This window comes from Loxodonta africana, chromosome 4 (assembly GCF_030014295.1).
Source record: "Loxodonta africana isolate mLoxAfr1 chromosome 4, mLoxAfr1.hap2, whole genome shotgun sequence".
NCBI lineage: Eukaryota > Metazoa > Chordata > Mammalia > Proboscidea > Elephantidae > Loxodonta > Loxodonta africana.
In genome coordinates this window covers 6193122-6218834 of record NC_087345.1, presented here as the reverse complement: position 1 = coordinate 6218834, position 25713 = coordinate 6193122, and the positions used below count along the sequence as shown (strand labels likewise).

Below are 25713 nucleotides of genomic sequence, written 5' to 3'. Positions count from 1 at the left end.
TTTCATACATAGAAAGGCACACTATATATTGTATACTAAGACAAAAATTTGACTGACGTTAGATACAAATCATACCTAACTGTTCTGACTTACGTACAAATTTTTTTTTAATAATTTTTATTGTGCTTTAAGTGAAAGTTTACAAATCAAGTCAGTCTCTCACACAAAAACCCATACACACCTTGCTACACACTCCCAATTACTCTCCCCCTAATGAGACAGCCCGCTCTCTCCCTCCACTCTTTCTTTTCGTGTCCATTTCGCCAGCTTCTAACCCCCTCCACCCTCTCATCTTCCCTCCAGACAGGAGATGCCAACATAGTCTTAAGTGTCCACTTGATCCAAGAAGCTCACTCCTCACCAGCATCCCTCTCCAACCCTTTGTCCAGTCCAATCCATGTCTGAAGAGTTGGGTTTGGGAATGGTTCCTGTCCTGGGCCAACAGAAGGTCTGGGGGCCGTGACCACCGGGGTCCTCCTAGTCTCAGTCAGACCATTAAGTCTGGTCTTATGAGAATTTGGGGTCTATATCCCACTGCTCTCCTGCTCCCTCAGGGGTTCTCTGTTGTGTTCCCTGTCGGGGCAGTCATTGGTTGTAGCCAGGCACCATCTAGTTCTTCTGGTCTCAGAATGATGTAGACTCTGGTTCCTGTGGCCCTTTTTGTCTCTTGGGCTCGTAATCACCTTGTGTCCTCGGTGTTCTTCATTCTCCTTTGATCCAGGTGGGTCGAGACCAATTGATGCATCTTAGATGGCTGCTTGCTAGCATTTAAGACCCCAGATGCCACTCTTCAAAGTGGGATGCAGAATGTTTTCTTAATAGATTTTATTATGCCAATTGGCTTAGATGTCCCCTGAGACCGTGGTCCCCACGCCCCTGCCCCTGCTACGCTGGCCTTCGAAGCATTCAGTTTATTCAGGAAACTTCTTTGCTTTTGGTTTAGTCCAATTGTGCTGACCTCCTCTGTATTGTGTGCTGTCTTTCCCTTCGCCTAAAGTAGTTCTTATCTACTATCTAAGTAGTGAATGCCCCCCCCACTCTCCCTCCCTCCCTCCTCTCGTAACCACAAAAGAATGTTTTATTCTCAGTTTAAACTATTTCTCAAGTTCTTATAATAGTGGTCTTATACAATATTTATCCTTTTGCAACTGACTGATTTCACTCAGCATAATGCCTTCCAGGTTCCTCCATGTTATGAAGTGTTTCACAGATTCCTCACTGTTCTTTATTGATGCACAGTATTCCATTGTGTGAATATATCATAATTTATTTATCCTCTCATCCATTGATGGGCACCTTGGTTGCTTCCATGTTTTTGCTATTGTAAACAGTGCTGCAATAAACATGGGTGTGCATATATCTGTTCGTGTAAGGGCTCTTATTTCTCTAGGATATATTCCAAGGAGTGGGATTGGTCGATCGTATGGTAGTTCTATTTCTAGCTTTTTAAGGAAGCGCCAAATCGATTTCCAAAGTGGTTGTACCATTTTACATTCCCACCAGCAGTGTAGAAGTGTTCCAGTGTCTCCACAACCTCTCCAACATTTATTCCTTTGTGTTTTTTGGATTAATGCCAGCCTTGTTGGAGTGAGATGGAATCTCATTGTAGTTTTGATATGCATTTCTCTAATGGCTAGTGATCGTGAGCATTTCCTCATGTATCTGCTAGCTACCTGAATGTCTTCTTTAGTGAAGTGCCTGTTCATATCCTTTGCCCATTTTTTAATTCGGTTATTTATCTTTTTGCAGTTGAGTTTTTGCAGTATCATGTAGATTTTAGAGATCAGACCCTGATCGGAAATGTCACAGCTAAAGACTTTTTCCCAGTCTGTAGGTAATCCTTCTCTTTTGATGAAGTCTTTGGATGAGCATAGGTGTTTAATTTTTAGGAGCTCCCAGTTATCTAGTTTTTCTTCTGCGTTGTTAGTAATGTTTTGTATACTGTTTATGCCAAGAACATGTAATTTTTATTTTCTGTGAATTATCTGTTCATATCCTTTGTCTATTTTTCGGTTAGGTTAATTGTTTTCTGTAGGCACGTTTGTAAACCCTTTGTCTGTGATATTAGTTGCAAATATCCTTTTCCCTGATTCTTGTTTCTTTTAACTTTGTTCATGGTGATTTTACCATGCAGAGATTTTTAAAATTTTATATATTCGGAAAATATGCAATCTTGTATTTGTTGCCAACCAATTTGGTATCATAGTTAGGCCTCTGTATTCTGAAGTCATAAAATAATTTCTCTATGATTTCTTCGTGTTCTTTTGTTGTTGTTGCTGTTGTTAGGTACCATTGAGTTGTACCAATTCATAGCGACCCTGTGTACAACAGAACAAAACACTGCCTGGTCCTGTGCCATCCTCACAATCGTTGCTATGTTTGAGCCCATTGTTGCAGTCACTGTGTCAGTCCATCTTGTTGAAGGTTTTCCTCTCTTTTGCTGAACCTGTACTTTAGCAAGCATGATGTCCTTCTCCAGGGACTGAAACGTCCTGGTAACTTGTCCAAAGTACGTGAGACAAAGTCTCGCCATTCTTGCTTCTAAGGACCATTTTGGCTGTGCTTCTTCCAAGACAGATTTGTTTCTTTAGTGCTTTATTTATTTATTTTCAGTTAAGTCTTTGATTTATTTGGAATTTACCCAGGTATGGTGTGAGGTATAGATCAAACTTCATTGTTTTTTTTTTCTGAAGGGTTATCTAGTTTATCTAACACCGTTTATTGATATGTTCTTGTTTGATATGTTACTTTTATGACATACTAATATTTCTTATTTCCTTCTTGCATATTCTTATTAGGTTTGTTCATTGGTATTTTGTATTTTTTGTTGCTACTCTAAATGAGATCTTCGTTCCGTTGTATCTTTTAATTGTTGTTTGTGTATGTGAAAGCTGTTAATTGCAGTAACAATGTTCTTTAGTAATTATAATTGTTTTTAGTTGATTTTCTTGTTTTGAACTTTTATTTTAGTTTTTATTTCACTCTGATTTTTTTTTTATTGTGCTTTAGGTGAAAGCTTACAGCTCAAGTCAATTTCCCATTCAGAAACTTACACAACATATTGTTTTGTGACATGGGTTGCAATTCCCTGATATTCTTGTGTTTGTAATCATAACGTCTGTGCACAGTGATCATTTTACCTCTAAATTCCTTCCTTTATCTAGTTGTGTCAGTTAATGTGTTCAGAATAATCCTAAGAGTTGTGGTGCTGGTAGACGCCATTGCTGTGTACCTTGCTTTAAAGGCATCGTGTCTACAACTTTCCATTAAGCCTGATGCTGGCTCGTGGGTTAATTTACAGGTAGGTTGTGGCCGTTGGCGCAGCTCATCAGTACTCCCGGGTACTCGATAGGCTTGTACTTCCTGCCCACTTGACGTTAGATCTGGCCGGGCGACTTGCTTTGCCAGTGAAATGAGAGCACTGTGTTGTGTGTCGCTTCTGGGTGTTGTTATTGTTGTCGAGTTGATTGTGACTCACAGTGACAGGAGTCTTTAAGAGCCAATATGGAATATGCCCCTTCCGCTCCCCCCTTCTGTGGAGAACAGCGGCGTACCTTGTAGTGGAGGCTGTGTCTGCCGGGGTCCTGGAATGAGGAGGACAGAGAGCAGAGCCCCCAGCCCACCCTCAGTAGACTCTGAGTTTGAGTGAGAAACAGACCATTGTTGTTTTAAGCCATTTGAGATTTGAGGGTTGGTTGTTTCGGCAGCCTAAGCTGTTGTTAGTCGCTCTCGAGTCGACTCCAACTCACAGCAACCCCATGTAGGACAGAACAGAAGGCCGCCGGGTCCTGCGCCCTCTTCACGGTCGTTTGGGCCGCCGGGTCCTGCGCCATCTTCACGGTCGTTTGAATGCTTGAGCCCATTGCTGCAGCCGTTGTGTACTTTGAGTGCCTCCCCCCAGGGGCTCATCTTCAGCACTGCATCAGACAGTGTACTGCTCTGGGCCACAGGGTCTTCATCGGCCGACTTTTGGAAGTAGGTCGCCAGGCCTTTCTTCCTAGTCTGTCTTAGTCTGGAAGCTCTGCTGAAACCTGTCCACCATGGGTGACTGTGCTGGTATTTGAGATACTGGTGGCACAGCTTCCAGCATCACAGCAACACGCAGCCACCACAGCACCGACAAGGCGGGCGGTGACAGAGTAAGTTTGCCTGTCCTAACTGATAAAATATATTTGTCCTTATTTTAGAAGGAATGCTTCTGGTGTTGTCCCATTAAACCTGATTTTAGCTTTTTGTTGAGATAGATGCACCCTTAACCTGATGAAATATATCTATTACTTTTTACTAAGATTCTTTAAAATCAGTGTATGTTGCATTTTTCATACACCTTTTCCTTATGTGTGGAGATGATCGTGTGGTTTTCCCCTTAATGAATTAAATCATTCGATTGCATACAATTAAACTATTCTTACAGTCTTGAAGTAAACCTCACTTGGTCATGATGTGTTATTATTATTCTGTAATGTGTTGCTGGGGTTTATTTATTAATGTTCTTATTTAGGATTTTTATGTTGATATACGTGAGATTTTTTGGGTTTTTTATACGTGAGATTGGTCTGTTGCTTTCTTTACTGAGAACCTTCATAGATTTTTGGTGTCACAATTATGCTGGCTTCATAGACACGAGTTGGGAGGTTTCCTTCTTCTGTCCTTTGGAGCTATATAAATAGCATTGGAATAATATGCTCTTTAAAGGGTCAATAGAATTATCCTATGAAAATACCTGGGACTTGTACCTTCTTGGAAAGGATACCTCTTTGATAAGTTTTTCTGGTTATTTTATGATCATTGAACTGTTAAGACTTGTTTTCTCTCTTCTGAAGTCAGTTTTGGTTAATTATATTTTCCTAGAATATTATCTATTTCAGCCAAGTTTTTTAGGGTTATTTGCATGGAGTTGAACAAGCCACCTTATGAATCTTTTAGTTTCTTCTCTCTATGATTATTTCCCCCTTATTTCTTTTGTGCATTTGTACTTTCTACCTTTTCCTTGATTAGGTAATTAGGACCAATTTAACTGACTAATTAGGACTTAATTCGGACAAATGTATTCTTAAGTTTTATCATTTTGATAAGCATGCTGCGTTGTGTGTGAGGATGAAATAAGACGTTCTTTGTGACACTGCCATATATTCTTTCCAGGACTGGGTTGCATTTCCCTAAACAGTGCATTTCCCTAAACAGCTGCTAAGTGTTGACCCTGTGCCGGGCTGGGGAACTGAGGGAAGCATGAGGCATTTGTGATCTTGGAGGAGCTTACAGTCTAGTTGGGGCAATGGAATGGTGAGGCTAGTGCAGTGATAGAGGTCAGGTCAGGGTGCTGTGGGAGCCCTGGGGTGGGACCTAGTGCAGGGGTGCAGTGGCCCCAGCAGTTGTTAGCTGCCTCAAGTTGGACCCTGACTCATGGCCACCCCGTGCACAACAGAACAAAACACTGCCTGGTTCCTTGCCATCCTCATGATGGGTTGGGTATTGGACTGTTGCGATCCGTAGGGTTTTCTTGGCTGGTTTTCAGAAGTAGATCGCCAGGCCTTTCTTTCTTATCCATCTTAGTCTGGAAGCCCTGCTGAAACCTGTTCAACATCATAGCAACACGCAAACTTCCAACGATAGATGGGTGGTGGCTGTACCTGGAGTGTGTTGGCTGAGAATCGAACCTGGGTCTCCGGCATGGGAGGCGAGAATTCTACCATTGAACCACCACTGTCCTCTGCCCCAGCAGAGGGACCGACTAACCCAGGAGCCTGTGGTCTGTTACAGGGAGTCAGCATGTAAACAGACCGGTACAGTGGGGGCGCGATAATATAAATATGGACGGGTTCAGGAAAGACGCCAAAAGAGAGATGACCGTTAGTAACAAATATGTGATGACTTCCTACTGTGTGTTTGAATAATACTGTATTCCTTTGTGAAAGATGAATAGGTGTTTTATAGTTGCCCTGGTGGTGCAGTGGTTAAGAGCTGCAGCTGCTAAACAAAAGGTCAGCAGTTTGAATCCACCAGCCACTCCTTGGAAACCCTGTCCTACAGGGTTGCTCTGAGTCAGAATCGATGGCGACAGGTTTGGTTTGGTTTTGGTTAGAAGTGGATCTAATTCTAGGAGACCTGAGGCAGGTTGTGTTTTGAAAGTGTTCTTCTATACCCGGAAGTGACTTACTTAATCCTGAGAAGTTGGTTGAATGACTTGGAATGCATTTTAGATTCTATCTTAAAGATAAGGATTTATACTTTCAGGGCAGCTAAGAACACACAGAATGGCTAGTGCTGTTTTAGAAAGAAGACAGCAAAAATAAGATAATCTAGAGGTCCCTATGAAAATGTGACTATGGAAATGTGATAAAAACCCTTTGCCCTTGAGTCAGTTCTGACTCATAGCCACCTTACAGGACAAAGTAGAACTGCCCCATAGGGTTTCCAAGGAGCAGCTGGTGGATTTGAACTGCCAACTTTGTGGTTAGCAGCAGAGCTCTTAATCACTGTGCCACCAGGGCTCCTGATGAGTAGGGTGGGCTGTACTTTTTGGGAGTAAAATTTCACGGTAGTTTTGGTAGCTCTAGAAAGTGGTTATATTTTTCTGTTTGTCAACCCCAGCCCTGAAATAACAGCAGACTTTTCCCCCCAGGTGTTCTTCTTTTGGCTGATGAGAAGTTTGACTTTGACCTTTCATTGTCTTCCTCAAGGTAAGCACATGAGTTTTGTTCTCTTGCCTTGAGCTTACCCACATTCAGTAAAGTCTCTCATTTAAATGCAGTGTTATTAATAATCCCTTTCTTTAAAAATAGTGCAAACGAAGACGACGAAGTCTTCTTTGGACCTGCTGGGTGTGAAGAAAGACATTTTCCTGCCAGCGTAGGACTAAACAGTCAAATTCCCGAAGCACCTCTTTTACCGGCATCTGAAAGCTGCTTGCCCTGGAGCCCTCTCACAGGGGAGAAGTTTGTGGAAGTCTATAAAGAAGCTCACATGCTGGCGCTGCAGATTGAAGGCAGCAGCAAGAACAAGGCTGCCGACGCCGAGAAGCCCGAAGGCCCTGGAGACCAGGGCGTGGAAATATTTGTGCAGGAATCAAAATTAAAAACAACCATTTTTGAGAAAGGAAGTGAAATGAAGAAAAGCCCCACGTCATTGAAGAGGGAGACGTACTACCTGTCGGAGAGCCCGCTGATGGGCCCACCACGCTCGGGGCTTCAGCTTCCCTCAGGCCTGGCCCTGCTCCCTGGCTCTGCCCAGGCCCTGCAGAGCACCCGTGCCCCAGCCAGCCTCACCCGGATGCAGGAGACCTGTCCGGCTTCTCGTTCTTCTCTGGCAGCGGAGCCAAGTGCTGTTCACCTTCCGAGTCAGGCAGTAACACAGAAAAAGATTGTAAGCAAATTGCAGCTGCCCCGAGCTTCATCTGGCAGAGGAAAAAGCACTCTCTTGGCTGTGGAGAAGGTAGACGGAATCACGTACCAGCCATTTGTCTGCGGGGTGGGCTGTCTGGCTTCTTAGCCCCGTTTGTGCCCTGTTGTGGAACCCATTGTGTGCTTGCTGTGAGGGCTCAGAACCGTGAAAATCAGTAACAGCGTGGGGAGCTGGTCTTGGGGTGGACTTGGGTTAAAAAAGTTTCTGGGGGCACAAACAGTTTGATCTCATCCACTAACCTGAAGGTTGGCGGTTCAAACCCACCTAGTGGTGCCATGGAAGAAAGACCTGGAGAACTGCTTCCATAAAGATTATAGCCAAGAAAACCCTATGGGGCAGATTTACTGTGTAAGACATGGAGTCACTATGAGTCAAATAGCCACTAGTTATCCCACATAGAAGGAGCCCTGGTAGTACAGTGGTTAAGCACTTGGCTGCTAACTGAAAGGTCAGAGGTTCTAACCCACCAGCTGCTCTGTGGAAGAAAGACATAGCAGTCGCTTCTGTAAAGATTTCGGCCTTGGAAACCCTATGGGGCAGTTCTACTCTGGCCTGTAGAGTCACTGTGGGTTGGAATCAGCTCAAAAGGAATGGTTTTTGTGTGTGTGTGTGTGTGTGTGCATGTCCTGCATAGCTGTGTGTTAATGGGGCGTGACAGTGGACAGGTGCACCTTTGGGGCTCAGTCAGCCAACTTGGGCGGCTGAGGGCCCAAGAGCTGGGGAGGGGGAGGGCGCTCAGGTAGGAGAAGGGTGGGTGTTAGACAATGGCTTGCTTCGAGGTTTTGCCTGATCTGACTCTGCTCAGGTGAGGGATGGTAACTCCTCACCTGGAGAAGAGGCAGCAGAGAGGTGTGGAAGGAGCCTGGCCGCAGCCCCTCCCCAGCTGTGCTCCCTCCAGGGCAACAGACTTCCACTGCCTGAGCCAGTCAAAGAGCAAAGGCGTCTATGGTTGTTTGGGGTTGAGGTCAGCTCCCAGCACCCAGCAGGGCTGGACGTTTCCTTTTCCCTCTGAACCACATGACTTCCTGCTATCAGAAGCCAGGACAGAACTGCACACCTGCCATACAGAGCCCTACAGAGAGGAAGCGTTCTACAAAATGTATCTCCCCCGCCAAATTGCTGTGGGGACCTGTCCCTTTAGTCAGAAAGATGCCCTTTTCTGGACACCACTTTGGACTGACATTTCTAAAGTGGTGCTTCCAGAATGAGAGCAGTGTGGGTTTTGCTGGGGGTAACAGACATAAAACTTAGGGCAGGCAGGCTGTGGTATGATTTTGGCTCTTCTGAGGCCTTCTCCCCCCGGCCCTAGGTGGTGGTCTGGTGGCCAGAGAGCTAAGTTTTGGTCCAGGAGACATTGCTCTACAGCTCCGCTGCGTTTTAAGCTCACTTCCTGTGCGGGCACACCCTCACTCATGGGAGGCTTGCCTCTAGAAACAACTGGGCCGCTCTACTGCAGCACCTATAAGAAACGTCTTTAAAAGATATCGCTAACATAATCATAATTTAAAAAACTGAAATGGAAAAAGTAACAAGTGCTGGCAAAGATGTGGGGCAATCGGACCCCTCTTCCGTGGCAGGTGGGAATGTGGAACGGTGCAGCCGCTGGGGAAACAGCCTGGCAGTTCCTCTGAAAGTTAAAAACGGAATTGTCAAGTGACCCAGCAATCCCCTTCTTAGGTATATATCCCCAAGGAATTAAAAGCAGGGACTCAGAGAGACATTTGTACGCCAGTGGTCATAGCAGCATTATTCTCAATGGCCAGAAAGGTGGAAACGGCGCAAAGGTCCATCAGCTGGCGAAGGGGTAAAGAGAACGTACACCCGTGCAGCGGTGTATCTGTTGGCAGTAAAAACAAATGCAATACCGACACTTGCTACAACGTGGATAAACCTCGAAAACTTGCTGCATGAAAGGAGCTAGACTCAGAAGGACAAATGTTATATGATTCCATTTATACGAAATGTCCAGAATAGACAAATTATATTCTAGAGACAAAGTAGATTAGTGGTTGCCTAGGGCTGCAGGGGGGTGGGGCTCTGGAGGGGGTGAGGATGGACCACTAACAGGTTTGGGGTTTCTTTTGTGGGGGCGAAAGTGTTCAGAAATCAGATTGTGTTGATTGCATGACACAGTAAATGTTCTGGAAAGCACTGAAGTGAACCCTTTAAAACGGTGAATTTTGAGTTATGTGACGTATATCTCCATCTCTAAAAATGTTGTCAAGGGGGAAAAATGCTGCTGCTGCTTTCTGATTTTATATGAGCTTATGTTACTCTTGGCCTTATTAACTCTCCTGGCTGTAAGGAGGCTGCTTATGTAAGCGCGGATTATGTCCCGAGCGCCCCTTTGTCTGAACACGCCAGGAGGCTTTCTTCGCCTCTTCTGGCCAGAGGAAAATGGCGCCCAGTACTGGACACAGAAGATCGGTTGTGACGAGCACCGTCTCTGGGAGGAGAGATGAAAGCTTCATAAGGCTAACTTTCTGCACAGCATTTAAAACCTGTCTAACCAGAAAGGCTTTCCTCATTATCCTTTTTAAATAAGAATCTCAGTTGGGGCGTAGCCCTAGAGCTGCGCCTGTTATGACTGGCCTTGGTGTTCAGTTAACTGTGTCCTAGAAGGAAGCAAAGTCCATCATGATTTTTGACCAGAATGATTTGGTGGAGGAAGTGGGCTGCTGTCTTCCCTTCAGTTTAGTTGATGAGTTGAGCAACCTGTGCCGCGTTTGGGAAGACAGCTGGGGCCTGGGTTTGGTCTAAGTGGGAGCCTTAGGGTCACTGTGTGTTGCTAAAGCTTGGACAGTTCTCACATTCTAAGTTAAACATTTCAGCCTAAGAAAGAGACATCAGCTAGTCCTTCCAGGACGAAACTCCTGAATGATAAGGAGTCCCACAGAGAAGTACTCCCTGAGAAGTCCAGAGCGGCCCCGGTTGCAGTCACTGTGCCAGCCCGCAGAAGCCACTTGGTACCAGGCAAGAGAGCACTGCCTGTGCCAAACAAGGTGAGCTAGCATGGGGCAGGGCCTGTGGCGACTTGTGATGGATGGGAACGAAGTGGCTCCTTTGCATACAAGTGACATGTCTTGTGATGAAACCCAAGTTTGGAAAGTTGCATTGTACCAAGCTCTTGCAAAGAAGCCAAGGCCTGCAGGTATGGAGTGCGGGCTGGAGGCTGTCTCTGCCTGAGGAGTGGTTGGCCCTGAGCATCAAGGTCTTTGCAGTAGGGATACTCCTGCTCCCCTCCAGGCGCCTGCCCGCGTGAGGCTGGAGGTGGCATCTTTGATGAGCTGCAGCCCTGCATGGCGGGGAGGTGACCATCCACAGCCTTGCTGTTACCCCCCTTCATTAGCTGTCAGGTGTAGCTACAGTGAGTCACTGGCCAACTTGTTAAAACTGCCAGAAGCTGGGCCTCTGTGGGTCTGGGCTAGGGCTCCAGAGCCTGTGTGTCTAACAAGCTCCCCCCCGCCCCCGCCCCGCCCCAGCTGTTTCTGACGCATTGGTTTGAAGACTACATATTGAGAAACACTTCTTGACTTTCTTCTTTAAATTCATGTGCGGTGAAATTGTTAAAAATTATTTTAAAACTACTTTTTTAGAAATAAGTAGTGGGTACCAAAAAACCGTTGCTGTCGAGTCCATCCCGACTCCTAGCAACCCTATATGACAGAGTAGAACTGCCCCATAGACTTTCCAAGGAGAGTCTAGTGGATTTGAACTGCCGACCTTTTGGTTAGCAGCCATAGCGCTTAACCACTGCTCCACCAAGGTTTCCAGGTAGTGGGTAGATAATGGAATTTTTGAGTATTATGTTTTTTAACATTTCGTTTCAGTTGGGGCTAAAGAGGACCCTGTTAAAACCCCCTGGTCGCACTAGCAGTCTTGCAAGGAAGAGCTCGTCCTCGGGGTCTGTTTCCGGTGCAGCTTCTGGTGTGGGCACTTCCCCAGCAGGAGGTGAAGGTGAGGCCGGCCACGCTCATGGGGGCCTTGAACGGCCGCCCCTCGAAGACAGTGTTACAGAACCACCGAGGCTCTCTGGGCTGTGACTGGGCTGGAGGCCGGGGCAGGAAGAGACTGTCAGGGCCCCGTCTGCCCAAACGTGCCCCTCTGTGAGGAGAGGCCCACCCACACGGATGGTTTCCCTTTAGAGCAATACACACATTGCTGTGTGCGGGTGCCTAGCACCTGAGACGCTCAGACACACAGAGCAGCCTCGATGCAAGAGTAGTCAGGAACCAATTGTTAAAATAGGGCCGTTTCACATCATTTTGGGCATATGGCCCCTGGAACTCAGGACAGTTATTTCGATTCCCACTCCCAAAACCCCCTTGCTGTCGAGTGGATTTGGACTCATGGCAACCCCATCAACCCATAGGACAGAGAAATGCCCCACAGGGTTTCCAAGGCTGTGAATTTTAACAGAAGCAGACTGTCATGTCTTTCTCCTGTGGAGTGGCTGCTGGGTTTGAACCACTGACCTTTTGGTTGGCAGCTGAGCACTTCAACCACTGTGCCAGAAACCTGTTTAAATTCAGGCTCCGTTTTAATTTCACTAAGCAGACCAAGGTGCCATCTAGTGGTAAAGGGGAGAAACTCTGGTAGGCTGAGGGAAAGGCCCTCAAGTTCCCAGGAAGGCCTCTTGAAGTTTGTTTGCTGCGTGGCCTCTGACTGGCGCTCGCTGCGGCACGATGGGCGTTCTGCTCACAACGCGTGAGAAGCATGCGCTCTGGGGTCCGGCTGATGGCATCTGGAATCCCAACCCTGCCACTCAGCAGCTGAGAGGACTTGAGTTTGTTTCCTCATCTTTACAATTGGGGCGCTGATGCCTGGCGCGCAGCGTGGCTGAGGAGTACACATCCGGTGTGGCGAGTGGGCCTGGCCTGTTCTCGGCCCGAGGCCCGTGTTCAGTGGATGGCAGCTCTCACAGTGACGGTGGCTGTCAGATGTGGCCCCCTGTGTTGATGCGGTGTGTCAGCCCCCTTTCTGTTCCCTGTTCCTGCAGTCCCACCTCTGGTAAAGGTGGAGGTGGGACGGGGCTCCTGGAGAATGCGTATTTCTGTACTGTGCTTAGTGGAGTCACAAGGCCCAGATAGTATGTGGGGGGAGACGTTGTAAACCTGCTCCGCACTCTGTGAATATAAGCTATGGCGGTTTTTCTCTTTAAGAATCTTTTACCAGATTGCCTGTGCACCCGGTGTACTGGTCTACCGGTGTACCAGATGCTGTTGCGTTGATTCTGACTCACGGAGACCCCGTGAGTGTCAGAGTAGAACTGTGCTCCATAGGGTTTTCATGGCTGTGACCTTTTGGAAGCAGACTGCCAGGCCTTTCTTCCAAGGTGCCTCTGACTGGGTCCGAACCACCACCCGTCAGCACTTAACCCTTTGTGCCAGGGACGCCTGTTGTATTGGTAGCTGAGTATTCTTCATCTTAGTTTACCTGCTATTCTATTTTAAGTAGTGTTCATGATTCACATAACCCAGCTTACTTCCCATAATTTAAAGGAACTGACCAGTAACGATTGTCTTCTCTCCATGTTCTCCTCCCCGCCTCTCTGTCTGGATGAGGCGTGAGGGGCTCGGTGACTAGACTGCCCACTTCCATCTGTCCTACTAGGGTAGGTTTCTGCCATCAGTACCATCAATGAAGAGATAGAGCTTGATTCATATATACTATTATCTATCTTGGAAACCCTGGTGGCATAGTGGTTAAGAGCTACAACTGCTAACCAAAAGGTCAGCAGTTTGAATCCACCAGGTACTCCTTGGAAATCCTATGGGGTAATTCTACTCTGTCCTTTAGGATCCTGTGAGTCGGATTCGACTCGACAGCAACAGGTTTGGTTGGGTATTATCCATCTTGGCAATTGTGGATACAATTAGTACCTTTGAAAACACCGAGTTTAGCCACCAGCAATATGCGCTGTCTGGTATCGGACAGTTTCTTGACCGACATGGACTGTGGTTCACGTGTTGCATGTTTCTCTTGTATGGATGTCATCGTGAGAGAAAAATGATTTTCTTCCTTTGCAAACATTTTAAGGTAGATGTGTAAAGATAGTGTACCTTGTATTAGTTAAATAGCTTCCTAATTTAAAAATAATGTAAACTCGAGTGGTTGCTGGATTTTGTGTGTCTCCTCTTGCAGCTAAATCAGGTGACCTAGTAGGTGTTCCTGCCAACGGTTCCCGGGCTGTGTCCAACAGGAGTCTGAGCAGACTGGGACCCCCCACCCAGCAGCAGTCTTGGCGGTCAGGTCCTGCAGATGCATCCTGCAAGCAAACACAGTTGGCGGACGTTGCCGAGTTCATGGCAGAGCAGCCTGAGGGGCCCAGCACAGCTTCCTTCATGCAACCACGGACTCCAGAAAATGCAGGCCTGAAGCTGGACTCCACGTTCAGTTTGCCAAGATCTTCTCAATTGAATACAACCGGGAGTACAAGAAGGCGAGATTCCTGTCTAAGTTCCAAGACAAAGATTATGCCTACCCCTACAAATCAATTTAAAATTCCTAAGTTTTCTATTGGTAAGTAATAGATTAATTTTAATCTGTTTTAAAAACACTGAAGAAATTCTACTTAGAGTTTTAAAAAAATTCCTAGTTTTGGTGATGGCGGGTTCTTCGCTTTCATTTTATCTCATAGCACTTTAAAAGACGTTCCACTGTCTTCTAGCTTGCCTTGTTTTAGATGAGAAGTCTGTGGACCTTCTTGTGTTCTGTTCATTCCCCTGTATGTTACATGTTATTTTTCTCTGGTGGCTTTTAAGATTTTCTCTTTATTGTGGTTTTCAGCAATTTAATTATTTCAGCAATTGGATGTAGCTTTCTTTGTTCTATCCTGCTTGGGGTTTCTTGAGTTTTTTGATCTGTTGTTGTCAGGTGCTGTTGGGTCGGTTCCAATTCATAGTGACCCCGTGTACAACAGAAGGAAACACTGCCCGGTCCTGTGCCATCCTCATGATTGTTATGTTTGAGCCCATCGTTGCAGCCACTGCATCAATCCATCTCGTTGAGGGTCTTCCTCTTTTCTCTGACCCTCTGCCGAGCATTATGTCCTTCTCTAGAATCTGTAGATTGGCATTTTTAACCAAACCTGGAGGTTTTGGCCATTATTGCCTCACGTATTTTTTCCTACTCTCCCTCTCTTTCCTGGGACTCTAATGAACATCTGTTAGGCCTCTTCGTGTTGTCTCATAAGTCATCGAGGTCTGTGCTTTTTTTCCCCAGGCTTTTTTCTCGTGTTTCAGTTTGGATAGTTTCTGCTGCCGTATCTTAAGTTCACGTGTATTTTCTATCGCAGTACGCCTAATCTGCAGTTAAGCCCATCCAGTTAATTGTTTATTTCTGACATAGTTTCTCCATTTTTCTTCTCGTGGTATTTATGTTTTTCTTTTAATCCTTGAACGTAATGATAGTGGAAGCTTTGCGGGGGTGGATCTACCATAGGTTTTACTCTTGGGGTAGTTTAGTCCTCCTACTAATGCCTGGCTTTTCTGTGTGTTCAGCGAGGTTTCCCCACTCTGGCTGCCAGAATGCAAATGTTTCCCAGCCCTGTGAGCTCGGGGAGTTGTTCCCCAGTAGTTGTTCTTGCTGGCTTTATGGAGTATTGCCCTACAAGTGTGCTGCTTAGCATTCAGCCCAGGATTCAAGAGATACCGCTTAGATTTCTAATACTTTGCCCCTCAAATCCCAGCTAATGGCAGTCTCAAATCCATGAGATTGCCATGCTCTGCTTGGTTCTCCCTGCCTGCACCGTCTTGGTGTCTGGCAGGTGGCAGGTGGGTGTTCAGCAAAGGCTGAATGACTTAATCTCACAAATTTGTGTGACGTAGTGATGCAGAGCACATTTACAGTGAGGACTGTTCTGGCCTCCTCTATGAAATACACATGCTTCCAGGTGGTTGGGTATTTGGAGGTTATCAGCATTGGTGGCCACTACAAGTATCCCTTAACTCCTCAAATCCTCGTGTAAGAACAAGCCATCCTATTGAGTGTCTTCTGTGTGCTAGGCACTCTTTCAGGTACAAAAGCTGTAACGATAAGATAGATCCCTGCTGTCGTGGAATTTACGTCTTAATGGTAAAAGACAAGAAATGTTATCAAATAAGTATAATAAAACAAATAAAAGAGAATGATATCATAATGACTGGTATATGTTGGGGAGGAATTTAAACAGAGTGGCCCCTTTGTTACTGCAAATCGTGGGTTCAAGCCACCTGCCGCAAAGCCAATACTGAGACAGGAGGAGGTAAGCAGTAAGAAGGCTTTATTGAATACCAGTATTCAAGAGACGGAGGGGGTTAAATTTCTCCCAAATTCTGCCTACCCCAAAGGGCTGATGGGAGGGTTTTATATGGGGAAGATCAGGGTTACCTAACGTTTTGCGCACATAGTCCACAGATGGTCTTCTACGTCACAAAACAACTACAAAAAACTCTATTAAAGTAAAGATATGCATGTCAGGTATCCAGACTCTAATCAGTATATTTGTAACAGGCTGAAAAACTCACATAAGAATCTCTCGGCTAGTGGAACTGTTTTGCCAAGTCCGCTGTGGCTGAGATAGGGAGAAAGAAAGTTGCAGATTAAAAATGCCAGAGAGCCTTCCTGGCAGTTTGCAGGTTGAAGGCTGTTTGTCAAGAGAACAAAAAAAGAAGAAAAAAGTCCAAGGCCACAGGGGCTGAGAGAGCTCCGCACCCCTTTGGAAGAGACCGCTGCAGCTGGTGCGGTAAAAAAAAAAAGTTTAGAGATTACTTAGAGCATCATTATGGTGTTAGACATGTCAAGCTCTCAATCACCTATTTTGAATAGGGGAAAACCTGTTGTAAGGTATTAGGGTGTTTGTTATGTTTTAAGAGTGGAACAGGCTGCTCAGCTGTATTTTGAACAGACCCTGCACCATTTTCCAATGACTAGAGATTAATCACAGCTTATACAGCTATACTAAAACAAATGAGAAAATATATTCTCCCTAATATTAAAACACTGAAGAAAATGCATTTTCGCTACTTCACCTTCAGATAAGGCGACCAGTGAAGGGTCCTCTCAGGAAGCGACATTGAGCTGATCTGACCCAGGAGAAGGAGGTGGCCATTAGAAAAGCCAGAGGGAGATCATTCCAGGCAGAGGAAATGGCAAGTGCAAAGGTCCTGAGGCAGAAAGATGTTTGACAAGTTCTGGGAACAGAATAAAGCCTAGAGTGTAGTTATAGTAGTTTGGATTAGGTTTTGCTACAAGTCCAAAATAACATCAGCTGTAGTCAAGATAGATGTTTGCTTCCCTTTCACATGAAAATCTAGGTAAACATTCCAGAACTGGCGTGGCACTCCTCGCTGTCAGGGATCCAGGCTCCTTGTTTTGCCATGATTAGCTTCCATTCCTCATGGTGTAGAATGACTGCACCAGCTCCAGCCCTCACACCTACAGGCAGGAGGGTGGACTATATAAAGACGAGCAAACCCCTACCTCTCAAACACGCGTACCGCAGGTTGGACATGTCACTTCCATTGACCAGGACTTAGTCACATGACCGTACCTAACTGCAAGGGAGGGTAACAGTCAGAGCCCACAGTCTCATGGATTTGATGAGACAACAGCTAGAATCAGCTAAATTAGCTGGAATTTGAGGGGCAGAGTATTAGGAACCTAAGAGGGAGCCTTACGTCCTGAGCCGAATACTATGCAGCACACGCGTAGGGCAAGACTCCACAAAGCCAAGTCAGGAACAACTACTGGACATGTTGTCTTTATTCTGTGCCCAGCCAGAATCTTACTGGGAAGAAGAGGAGAATGGATATTGAATAAAAACTAGCAGTCTCAGCCAGGCTAGTGAATGAGGGGAAGAATAAAAAGACACGAAAAGAAGAGGTGGCCAGAGGCCAGATCACGTAGTGTCCTGGGACCATAGAATGCGGTTTGAGTGCGGTTGGAAGTACCAGAGAGGGTTTTAAGCAGGGCAGCAATATGACCTTCAGGAGATCACCCCGCTGAGTAAAAATGGGCTGTCGTGCATAAGGGTGGAAGCGGGCAGAGGAGTGCGGGGGCCTTGAGTGATCCAGACCAGTGATTGGGTGGTGGTGGTCAAAGGGCTCTAGGCTGGGTGATGTCTGGCAGAGTAGGAGTAGGAGGCAGTGTGGGCATGTGGAGAGGCCATCAAGTGTCTCTGAGGACTTGGCTTGAGCACCTGGTGCCGCTGTTCACTGTGATGGGAGGGCTGGACACCTGGTGCCGCTGTTCACTGTGATGGGAGGGCTGGACACCTGGTGCCGCTGTTCACTGTGATGGGAGGGCTGGACACCTGGTGCCGCTGTTCACTGTGATGGGAGGGCAGGAGGAAGAGCAGTTGGGGAGGGGAAGTCTAGAGCTCCAGTTTGGACATGTGGAGTCTGAAGTGCCAGCGAATCAGTCTTCGAAGAAATACAACCAGAATGCCCCTTAGAAGCAAGGATGGTGAGACTTGGACTCACTTACTTTGGACATGTCATCAGGCAAGACTAGTCACTAGAAAAGGATGTCATGTTTGGTAAAGCAGAGGGTCAGTGAAAATGAGGGAAACCCGCCACGAAATGGACTGATACAGTAGCCGCAACAGCGGGCGGGCTCAAATATGCCAGTAACCATGGAGATGGTACAGGACCAGGCAAAACTTCCTTCTGTGACTCACAAGGTTGCCGTGAGTGTGTTTCTAGAAACAGGGACCCTCCCTGGTTGAATTTTCCGGAAGCGCCTCACCCATAGGTCACCTGGAGGTACGTTCAGTAGTGTTTGCTTCCTTTCCTTCCTGTGCTTATAGCTGTGACTTGTCTCCGGCTGTTTTTCTTCCAGCTACATTCGTACAGTCATTGCTTAGTCCTTCCTGGCTGCCAAACTGCTTGATGCCAAAGGACTTCTACCAATCCATAATCGCCTGCTGACTTTTACTCTCTTGTTTCCTGGACTGAGTTCTTGCTGGCTCCTCAGGTACTTCTACAGTTTGCATTTTAAAATTTGCAGGCTCTTTCTTCTTTCTTCGCAACATCAGTGACGGACCTCCTCTTGCACACCTTTTATCGTGCATCATGTGTCGAAATGTCCCCACAGACTCAGTGTCAGCTGAATGAGGTGGGGGGGGGAGTAAAGCAGACTGTCACCGAGCACAGCACTCTGAGATAACAGGCAGCACTCGTGCTCTGGCTGGGAGCCGGGCTGTGTGCTGTGTAGCTGAGACACTGGCCATCATCAGCGGAGGTGAGTCTGAGAACTCGCGGAGCACGGGGATGATGCTCACATGGCCCTGTAATGAAGCCTTTTATACACATATCCCCTTAAAGAAACTATCCCAGAGACAAGTTGCATTATTTTTTAAACTATTCAGTGACAAATAGTGTTATTTATTGTGAATCTGTACTGTCCAGGGAGACAGGAGTTTTTAAATCTGTAAGACTGGGCAAGTTCTACTAGGGAGCGAGCTGAGTTATAAAAGATGACCCAGGGCTGAGCCCTGAGCTGTTTTAACATTCAGACCTGGGCCAGAGGACGAGGAGCAGAGAGGGAGAACGGAATCAAGAGCAGGAGGAAAGAACAAGGGGGCAGCTGTCAAGTGTTGCTGAGTAAGACGAGAATAGAGAAGTGGCCATTGTATTTGGCGACCTGGAAATTGCTGGTGGCTTTAACAAAAAGCTACTTCACTGCAGCCTAGTAGAGTATGAGGAGGAGGGCCTTCCAGTTTTAAGATAGCAAAGACCTTTTTGCTCCCTTGTCCCAGAAGTTGGGACTCGTTGTGTGGCGCTGAGTTGATCCCAATTCACAGCAACTCCATGTGGCAGAATAGAACTGCCCCATAGGGTTTTCTAGGCTGTAATCTTTATCGGAGCAGATCGCCAGGTCTTTTCTCCTACAGAACTGCTGGATGCTTTCAAACTACTAACCTTTTGGTTACCAGCTGAGTGGTTAACTGTTGTGCCACCAGGGCTCTTTAGTGGGGACTTGGTGACCCATAAACAGCAAGAATAAGATGTGAAAATGCATCTCTGAACTGGGACCTTCAACTACTACAGTGAGGCCCCCGTAGTCCACGACAGGGGAGGCACGTGGAGGTGTAGAGGAAGGTGAGCCCTGGCTGTTTGCAGAGGAGGACACTGGTGGGACTGATGCAGGGAGACCTGGCAGGCAGGAGAAACTGGCTGACCCCAAAGGAAAGACCTCTAGATACTGCCATTTGGGGACCTCCCCATGAAAAAGCCAGCCTGCTGCTCAGTCTTGCGAAGCCTGTCAGTCACCAAGCCCCACCGGTACATGGAGAGCTTCAGTAGCTTCTTGGTGTCTGATTGTGATATGAATGGAAAGCCAAGAATTACCAGACACTCAAGAAGAGGGTTCAGCATGAAAGACAAGTGAACACAAACCAAAAGCAGGAACCCAGAGAAATCAGACAATGCAGAGATCGGAAGAGAACACAAAGAAAGTCTACAATTAATATCAGGGATGAGAAGATACTGCTGCTTGGAGTAAGAACAGGAGACTATAAAAAAGAGCTCTTTGGAATTAAAACCTGTAGTAGTAAAGTTATAATAGCAGGTACAGTTGGAAAAATTCCCCAGAAAACGATACAAAAAGAATCAGAGATGGACAATAGTAAAGAAAATAGAGGCAAGGTTTTTACACTGTCCAGTATGTGTGAGTTGCAGAAAGTTAACACAGAGGAAACGGAGGGGAAGAAGTAATCAAAGAAATGATGCAAGAACACTTTCCAGAGCTGAAAGTCACAAGGCCATGGACTGGAAGGGTCCGTCAAATTTTACTGGTACATTCCTCTGAAATTTCAGAGCGCTAGAGATAAAATCCTAAAAGCTTCTGGGGGGTAGAGAGGGGGGTATCACACAAAGGATTGAGACTCAGAACGACTTTGGACTTGGCCTTGACAGTCGCGGAAGCTGCAGTGGAATAACACCTTCAACATTTTGGGAGGAAACGATTTTGCAACCTAGAATTTTCTACTCAAACTAACCTTTGGTCAATTGTGAGGGTATAAAAAAGATAATACATGCAAATCTCATAAAAAACAATTATCCTCCCACATAACCTTTGAAAACGACTGGAGGATTTGGTAAGATGAGGGATAAAACAGTAAGAGGAAGAACTGGGAACCATGAAAGAGGAAAACCAGCACAGGAGAATGCTGAGAATTCCTGGGGTGAGAGTGAAGGGACCTCCCAGGACACCTGAGCAGCTTGGCCCAAGAATAGCCGCATCAGGTTTCGAAAAGAGATCTCTATGAAAAATGTGGACTTGGTGACCTGAGAGGTGCGACCACATGGAAAATGCTTCCAGAGACTGACGGAGGTTATGGGACAATTATGTCACAGGTCCAAACACCAGAAAGCAAAACTAGGCAACTATTAAGAACTCGAGGTGGGGGATGGATGGGAGCACAGGAAAGGCCACGTGGTCATTGTACATCCTTAGGTTCTGCTGTGCGTGACATTTGCAGTCATGATGGAGGCACTGAGGGCCAGGTTAACTGTACCGGGAAGGCATGTGAAGGAGCAAGGCTCTTCTCTCTCATGACATCTAGAATGTTTGAGACATGAAATAGCAATGTACACCAGAAGGTCAACGATTACCGTAAAGCAAAGGTGAGAAGCTAAGGGGGCAGTGAAACTGGAGCACTAGGAACAGAACAGCCAAAACACAGTTCGAGAGAACATTGACACACTGTGAAAGAGAATGCCTGTCGCTGAACAACTTGTACAAAAATTGTCAAATGGAAGCCTAATTTGCTTTCACCAAAAATGCAATAAGATATTATTTAAAGAAGAAGAAAGAAATAGCGATGGAAGCGTGTAGTTGAGAAATATGAAGGTAAATGCCGCAGGGAACAACAAAATGAGTTGGATGTGGGGATGGAGTGTGGCTGAGACTGTTTTGTCTCATAAGATTTTATGCCTTTTTTTTTTTTTTTTTTAACTCTGTGCCCGAATTACTTTGATAAAGTCAAAATTAAAGAGAAGGAGATGAGAAATGGAGCAGGAGAGGAGAGATTAGCAAGCTCTTTTTTTTTTTTTTTTTTAATTTTTGTCGTGCTTTAAGTGAAAGTTTACAAACCAAGACAGTCTCTCATACAAAAATGTGTATACACCTTGCTATGTGCTCCTAGTTGCTCTCCCTCTAATGAGACAACACACTCCTTCCCTCCACTCTCTTTTTTCGTGTCTGTTCGGCCAACTTCTACCCCCGTCTGTCCTCTCATCTCTTCTCCAGACAGGAGCTGCCCACATAGTCTCATGTGTCTAATTGGTCCAAGAAGCTCATTCTTTACCGGTATCATTTTCTATCCCATAGTCCAGTCCAATCCCTGTCTGAAGAGTTGGCTTTGGGAATGGTTCCTGTCTTGGGCTAACAGAAGGTCTGAGGACCATAACCTCCAGGCTCCTTCTAGTCTCAGTCAGACCGTTAAGTCTAGTCTTTTTACGAGAACTTGAGGTCTGCATCCCACTGCTCTCCTGCTCCGTCAGGGGCTCTCTGTTGTGTTCCATCGGGGCAGTCATCGGTTGTAGCCAGGCACCACCTAGTTCTTCTGGTCTCAGGATGATGTAGTCTCTGCTATGTATGGCCCTTTCTGTCTCTTCGGCTCACAATTACCTTATACCTTTGGTGTTTATTCTCCTTTGCTCCAGGTGGGTTGAGACCAATTGATGCATCTTAGATGGCCGCTCGCTAGCATTTAAGACCCCAGATGCCACCCTCCAAAGTGAGATGCAGAATGTTTTCTTAATAGATTTTATTATGCCAATTGACTTAGATGTCCCCTGAAACCATGGTCCCCAAACCCCCACCCCTGCTACGCTGGACTTTGAAGCGTTCAGTTTATTCAGGAAACTTCTTTGCTTTTGGTTTAGTCCAGTTGTTCTGACCTCTCCTGTATTGTGTGTTGTCTTGCCCTTCACCTAAAATAGTTCTTATCTACTATCTAAGTAGTGAATACCCCTCTCCCTCCCTCCCTCCCCGCTCTCGTAGCCATCAAAGGATATCTTCTTCTCTGTTTAAACTATTTTTCGAGTTCTTTTAATAGTGGTCTCATACAATATCTGTCCTTTTATTTTTAGCAAGCTCTTTTGAGAAGATTTTGCTTTGAAGAGGGGCAGTGACATTGGGCGGGGCAGGCAGGGCCAGTTCCTCAGAGTTAGGAGGGGTCCCATGGAGGGCTGGTTTCTGGTTTTTACCCTCGCTGCCGCTAGGCTTCCTCGGATTTGCTGCTGAAAAGGGTGTCAGCGCCAGGCTTCTCTTGCCCCTTTGGTGGCTAAGGACTCTGGGGACAGCCTCAGCGCCCTCGGCTTCTGTCTCAGTCTCCTTGTTCTCTAACAAACACCACAAGCGGGGGTTTAAAGAACAGAGATTTATTTCACACAGTTCAGAAGGCTGAAAGTCCGAATTCAGGGCCCCGGCTCTAGGGACAGGCTATCTGTCTACTCTGTGAGGAGATCCTTGTCTCAGCTTTGTTGTCCCAATATTGCTCGGTTCCTTAGCAATCTTTGTGTGGCGTCTGTCTTCCCCCTGTTGGTGCTTGCTTGTCCCTATCTATGCTGTTCTTATAACTCAGAACTGATGAGGTTTAGGACCCACCTTGCCCTGTTACATCCTCACTAACATGACAAAGAAAGCCAAAACCATATTCCCAAATGGGATCACAGGCACAGGGGTCAGGACTTCAACACATTTGAGGATGACACAATTCAATCCGTAACAGCTTCTGAACTGGTGAGAGTGTTTCTGAGGGGGTATGTTTCCCACACCTGTGAGGGCCTTTGTTGAGCTGGCTCATGTAGAGCTGTGTTGTGAAGTTAACAGTGGCATGGTTATGTCTGGGGCCTTGTCTGAACCCCCTGAGCCTACCTTTTGTCACCTTGTAAAGATTGGATGATCGTACACATGCAAGTGCTTGGCTAACCGGAAAACGGCACGTCTGTACCATGGTGTGTTATTACCCTGGGAGTGTTGTGGTTCCGGATCGTGATGGCGTATGGCTTTGCTGGGCTGGCCTGGGACCTAACTACTTCAGAATGGAGTCTCTGGGGGCAACTGTCTAGAGAGCTTCTGGGAGCTGTCTCACAGACAGACCCTACTTAGTTACAAGCCAAGCCTTGCCTTCTCTACTGGAGCGTCTTCCGTCCCATAGGGGTGAGCAGCCAGGGTGAAGGTCAGGGTGGGGAGGGAGGCTCATTCTCTTTTGTAGCCTTCAGCCAGACCCTGACGGCCCTCCCACCATGGCCCCTGCACCCTCTCTCACCTCTGCATCCAGCAGCTTGACCCTCGTGACTCGTCTGACCTGTTTGTGCCTTCTAGAGCATTTTGCTGAAGTTGGGAAAATGAGGCATTTATGGGAAACCTGGCCATTTGGTGATGATCTCAGAACGGTTTCCCACCTGAGCCACACTTGACTGAATGCACCTCTTGCTCTCACTGTCATAGGTGAATCCCCGGTCAGCGCCACCCCACAGCGTTTTCGAGCACAGAGGCCACAGTCGTGCACATCAGCTGGGAGGTGAGTGGAGTCGGTCTCTGCTTCATTTCGTTTTATAGAGCTGCTAAGAATAGGCTGAAGCTCCTGCTAAGACCCTACACTGCCTCCTCCAGTGTACGGTGACCCATTGCCCGGCCGAGCACACGTGACCTTGGCCATGGCTAGGAGTGAAAACCAGAGCCAGCCAGCCACTTCCTGGCCTGCTTTACCCCTCTGTGCCTCCCTTCCCCCGCTATAGAATGAGACAGCAGCTCCTACCTCAAGAGACTACTTTGAGGACTCTATTTTTATTTACTTTCAGTGGACTTTGTAGTGGAGCTCCCAGTAGTTGGCAATAAAGGAAGCAAGGCTGTGATTCCAGGACTTTGGAGAAAGAGGTTGTTATGGATTGAATTGTATCCCCCCAAAAATGTGTGTCAATTTGTCTAGGCCATGATTCCCAGTATTGTGTGATTGTCCTCCATATTAAGAGTTGATGTGATTATCCTACGCGTCATAAATCCTAACCTCCATGATGTTAATGAGGCAGGACTCAATCTACAGGATTAGGTTGTACTTTGAGTCAATTTCTTTTGAGATGTAAAAGAGAATTGAGCAGAGAGGAGAGGGATCTCATACCACCAAGCAAGAAGAGCCAGGAGCAGAGTACGTCCTTTGGACCCAGGGTCCCTGCGCTGAGAAGCTCTTAGACCTGGGGAAGATTGATGACAAGGACCTTCCGCCAGAGCTGATGGAGAGAGAAAGCCTCCCCTTGGAACTGGCACCCTGATTTCGAACTTCTAGCCACCTGAACTGTGAGGGAATAAACTTCTGTTTGTTAAAGCCACCCACGTGTGGTATTTCTGCTATAGCAGCACTAGGTTACTGAGACCGTGGTAGCTTCATTTTATAGCACCCCTTTCTTTTTCAGTTAATATTAGTTATGTTTGTTTTCAGACTTAAAAAACTATTAGTCTTTATCTTTTTAGAGCAACTTTAGGCATAACAAAAAAATTGAGCAGAAAGTAAGGAGAGTTCTCAAATATTCCGCCCCTACAGCTCCCCCTATTATGAACGTCTCACGTTCCTATGGTACATTTGTTACAACAGTTGAGCCAATAGCAGTACGTTGCTATTAACTAAGCCCATAGCTTCCATGAGGGCTCATTGTGTCATGAAGTCCTGTGCCCGCCGTTGCAGTACCATACGGAATAGTCTCACTGCCCTTAAAATGCCTGGGGGTCTGCCGTTCAGACTCTGAAGAATATAGACTGTCCTTGATGGATGACAGACCCACAGGTGTGTCATCCCAGACCTCGCATGGGTTCCGTGCTGGTAGCATGTTCCTGACTTATTTGCTCTCTCCTTTATCTACGACAACCACCACGAAACAGACCAGGAGCTAGGTAGGATACATTTGCAGTCAAAGCCACGACCGTTGCCCAGGACATAAGGAGAGATATGTGAGAAACTAGGGCCAGTGTCTCTGGCTTTCCTCGCCAGGGGAAGTGTGGCTTTGCTCACACTTGATCTGGGCTGTGACCAAGCGGGTAGTGAGACCTGCTGGTATGCCTGCAGGACCCACCAGACACCACTGCTTCCTGGATTCACTGATGCAAACATTTATGGTAACATAAAATTGAGTGGATCTGCTGGGAAGGGTGTTTTCAGGGCCCCTTCCTTACAGTGAATCAGATGTGTTGATTGTCTTTTGGTTCCCGGTGAGGAGAGAGGGAGAAGGCATTGCCCGTCAGGAGCCTGGAGCACGTGCCAGGGTTCCTGGTGGGGCTGGCAGCAGCTGGCCCCTGCCCATGTTGGGGCCCCTTGGAGGCCTTCCT

The 25713-nt window shown here is 46.6% G+C and overlaps 1 protein-coding gene across 1 annotated transcript in view; it reads left to right on the top strand.

Moving 5' to 3' along the window:
* GTSE1 (G2 and S-phase expressed 1) overlaps positions 1-25713 on the top strand; it is a 38893-nt gene that overhangs the window by 3351 nt on the left and 9829 nt on the right. The window contains exons 3-8 of the mRNA XM_064283372.1: positions 6623-6680; positions 6783-7431; positions 10233-10403; positions 11232-11358; positions 13546-13923; positions 23845-23917. Of these exons, the coding sequence (XP_064139442.1) occupies positions 6623-6680; positions 6783-7431; positions 10233-10403; positions 11232-11358; positions 13546-13923; positions 23845-23917 (1456 nt within the window). The remainder of the gene's footprint in view (positions 1-6622; positions 6681-6782; positions 7432-10232; positions 10404-11231; positions 11359-13545; positions 13924-23844; positions 23918-25713) is intronic.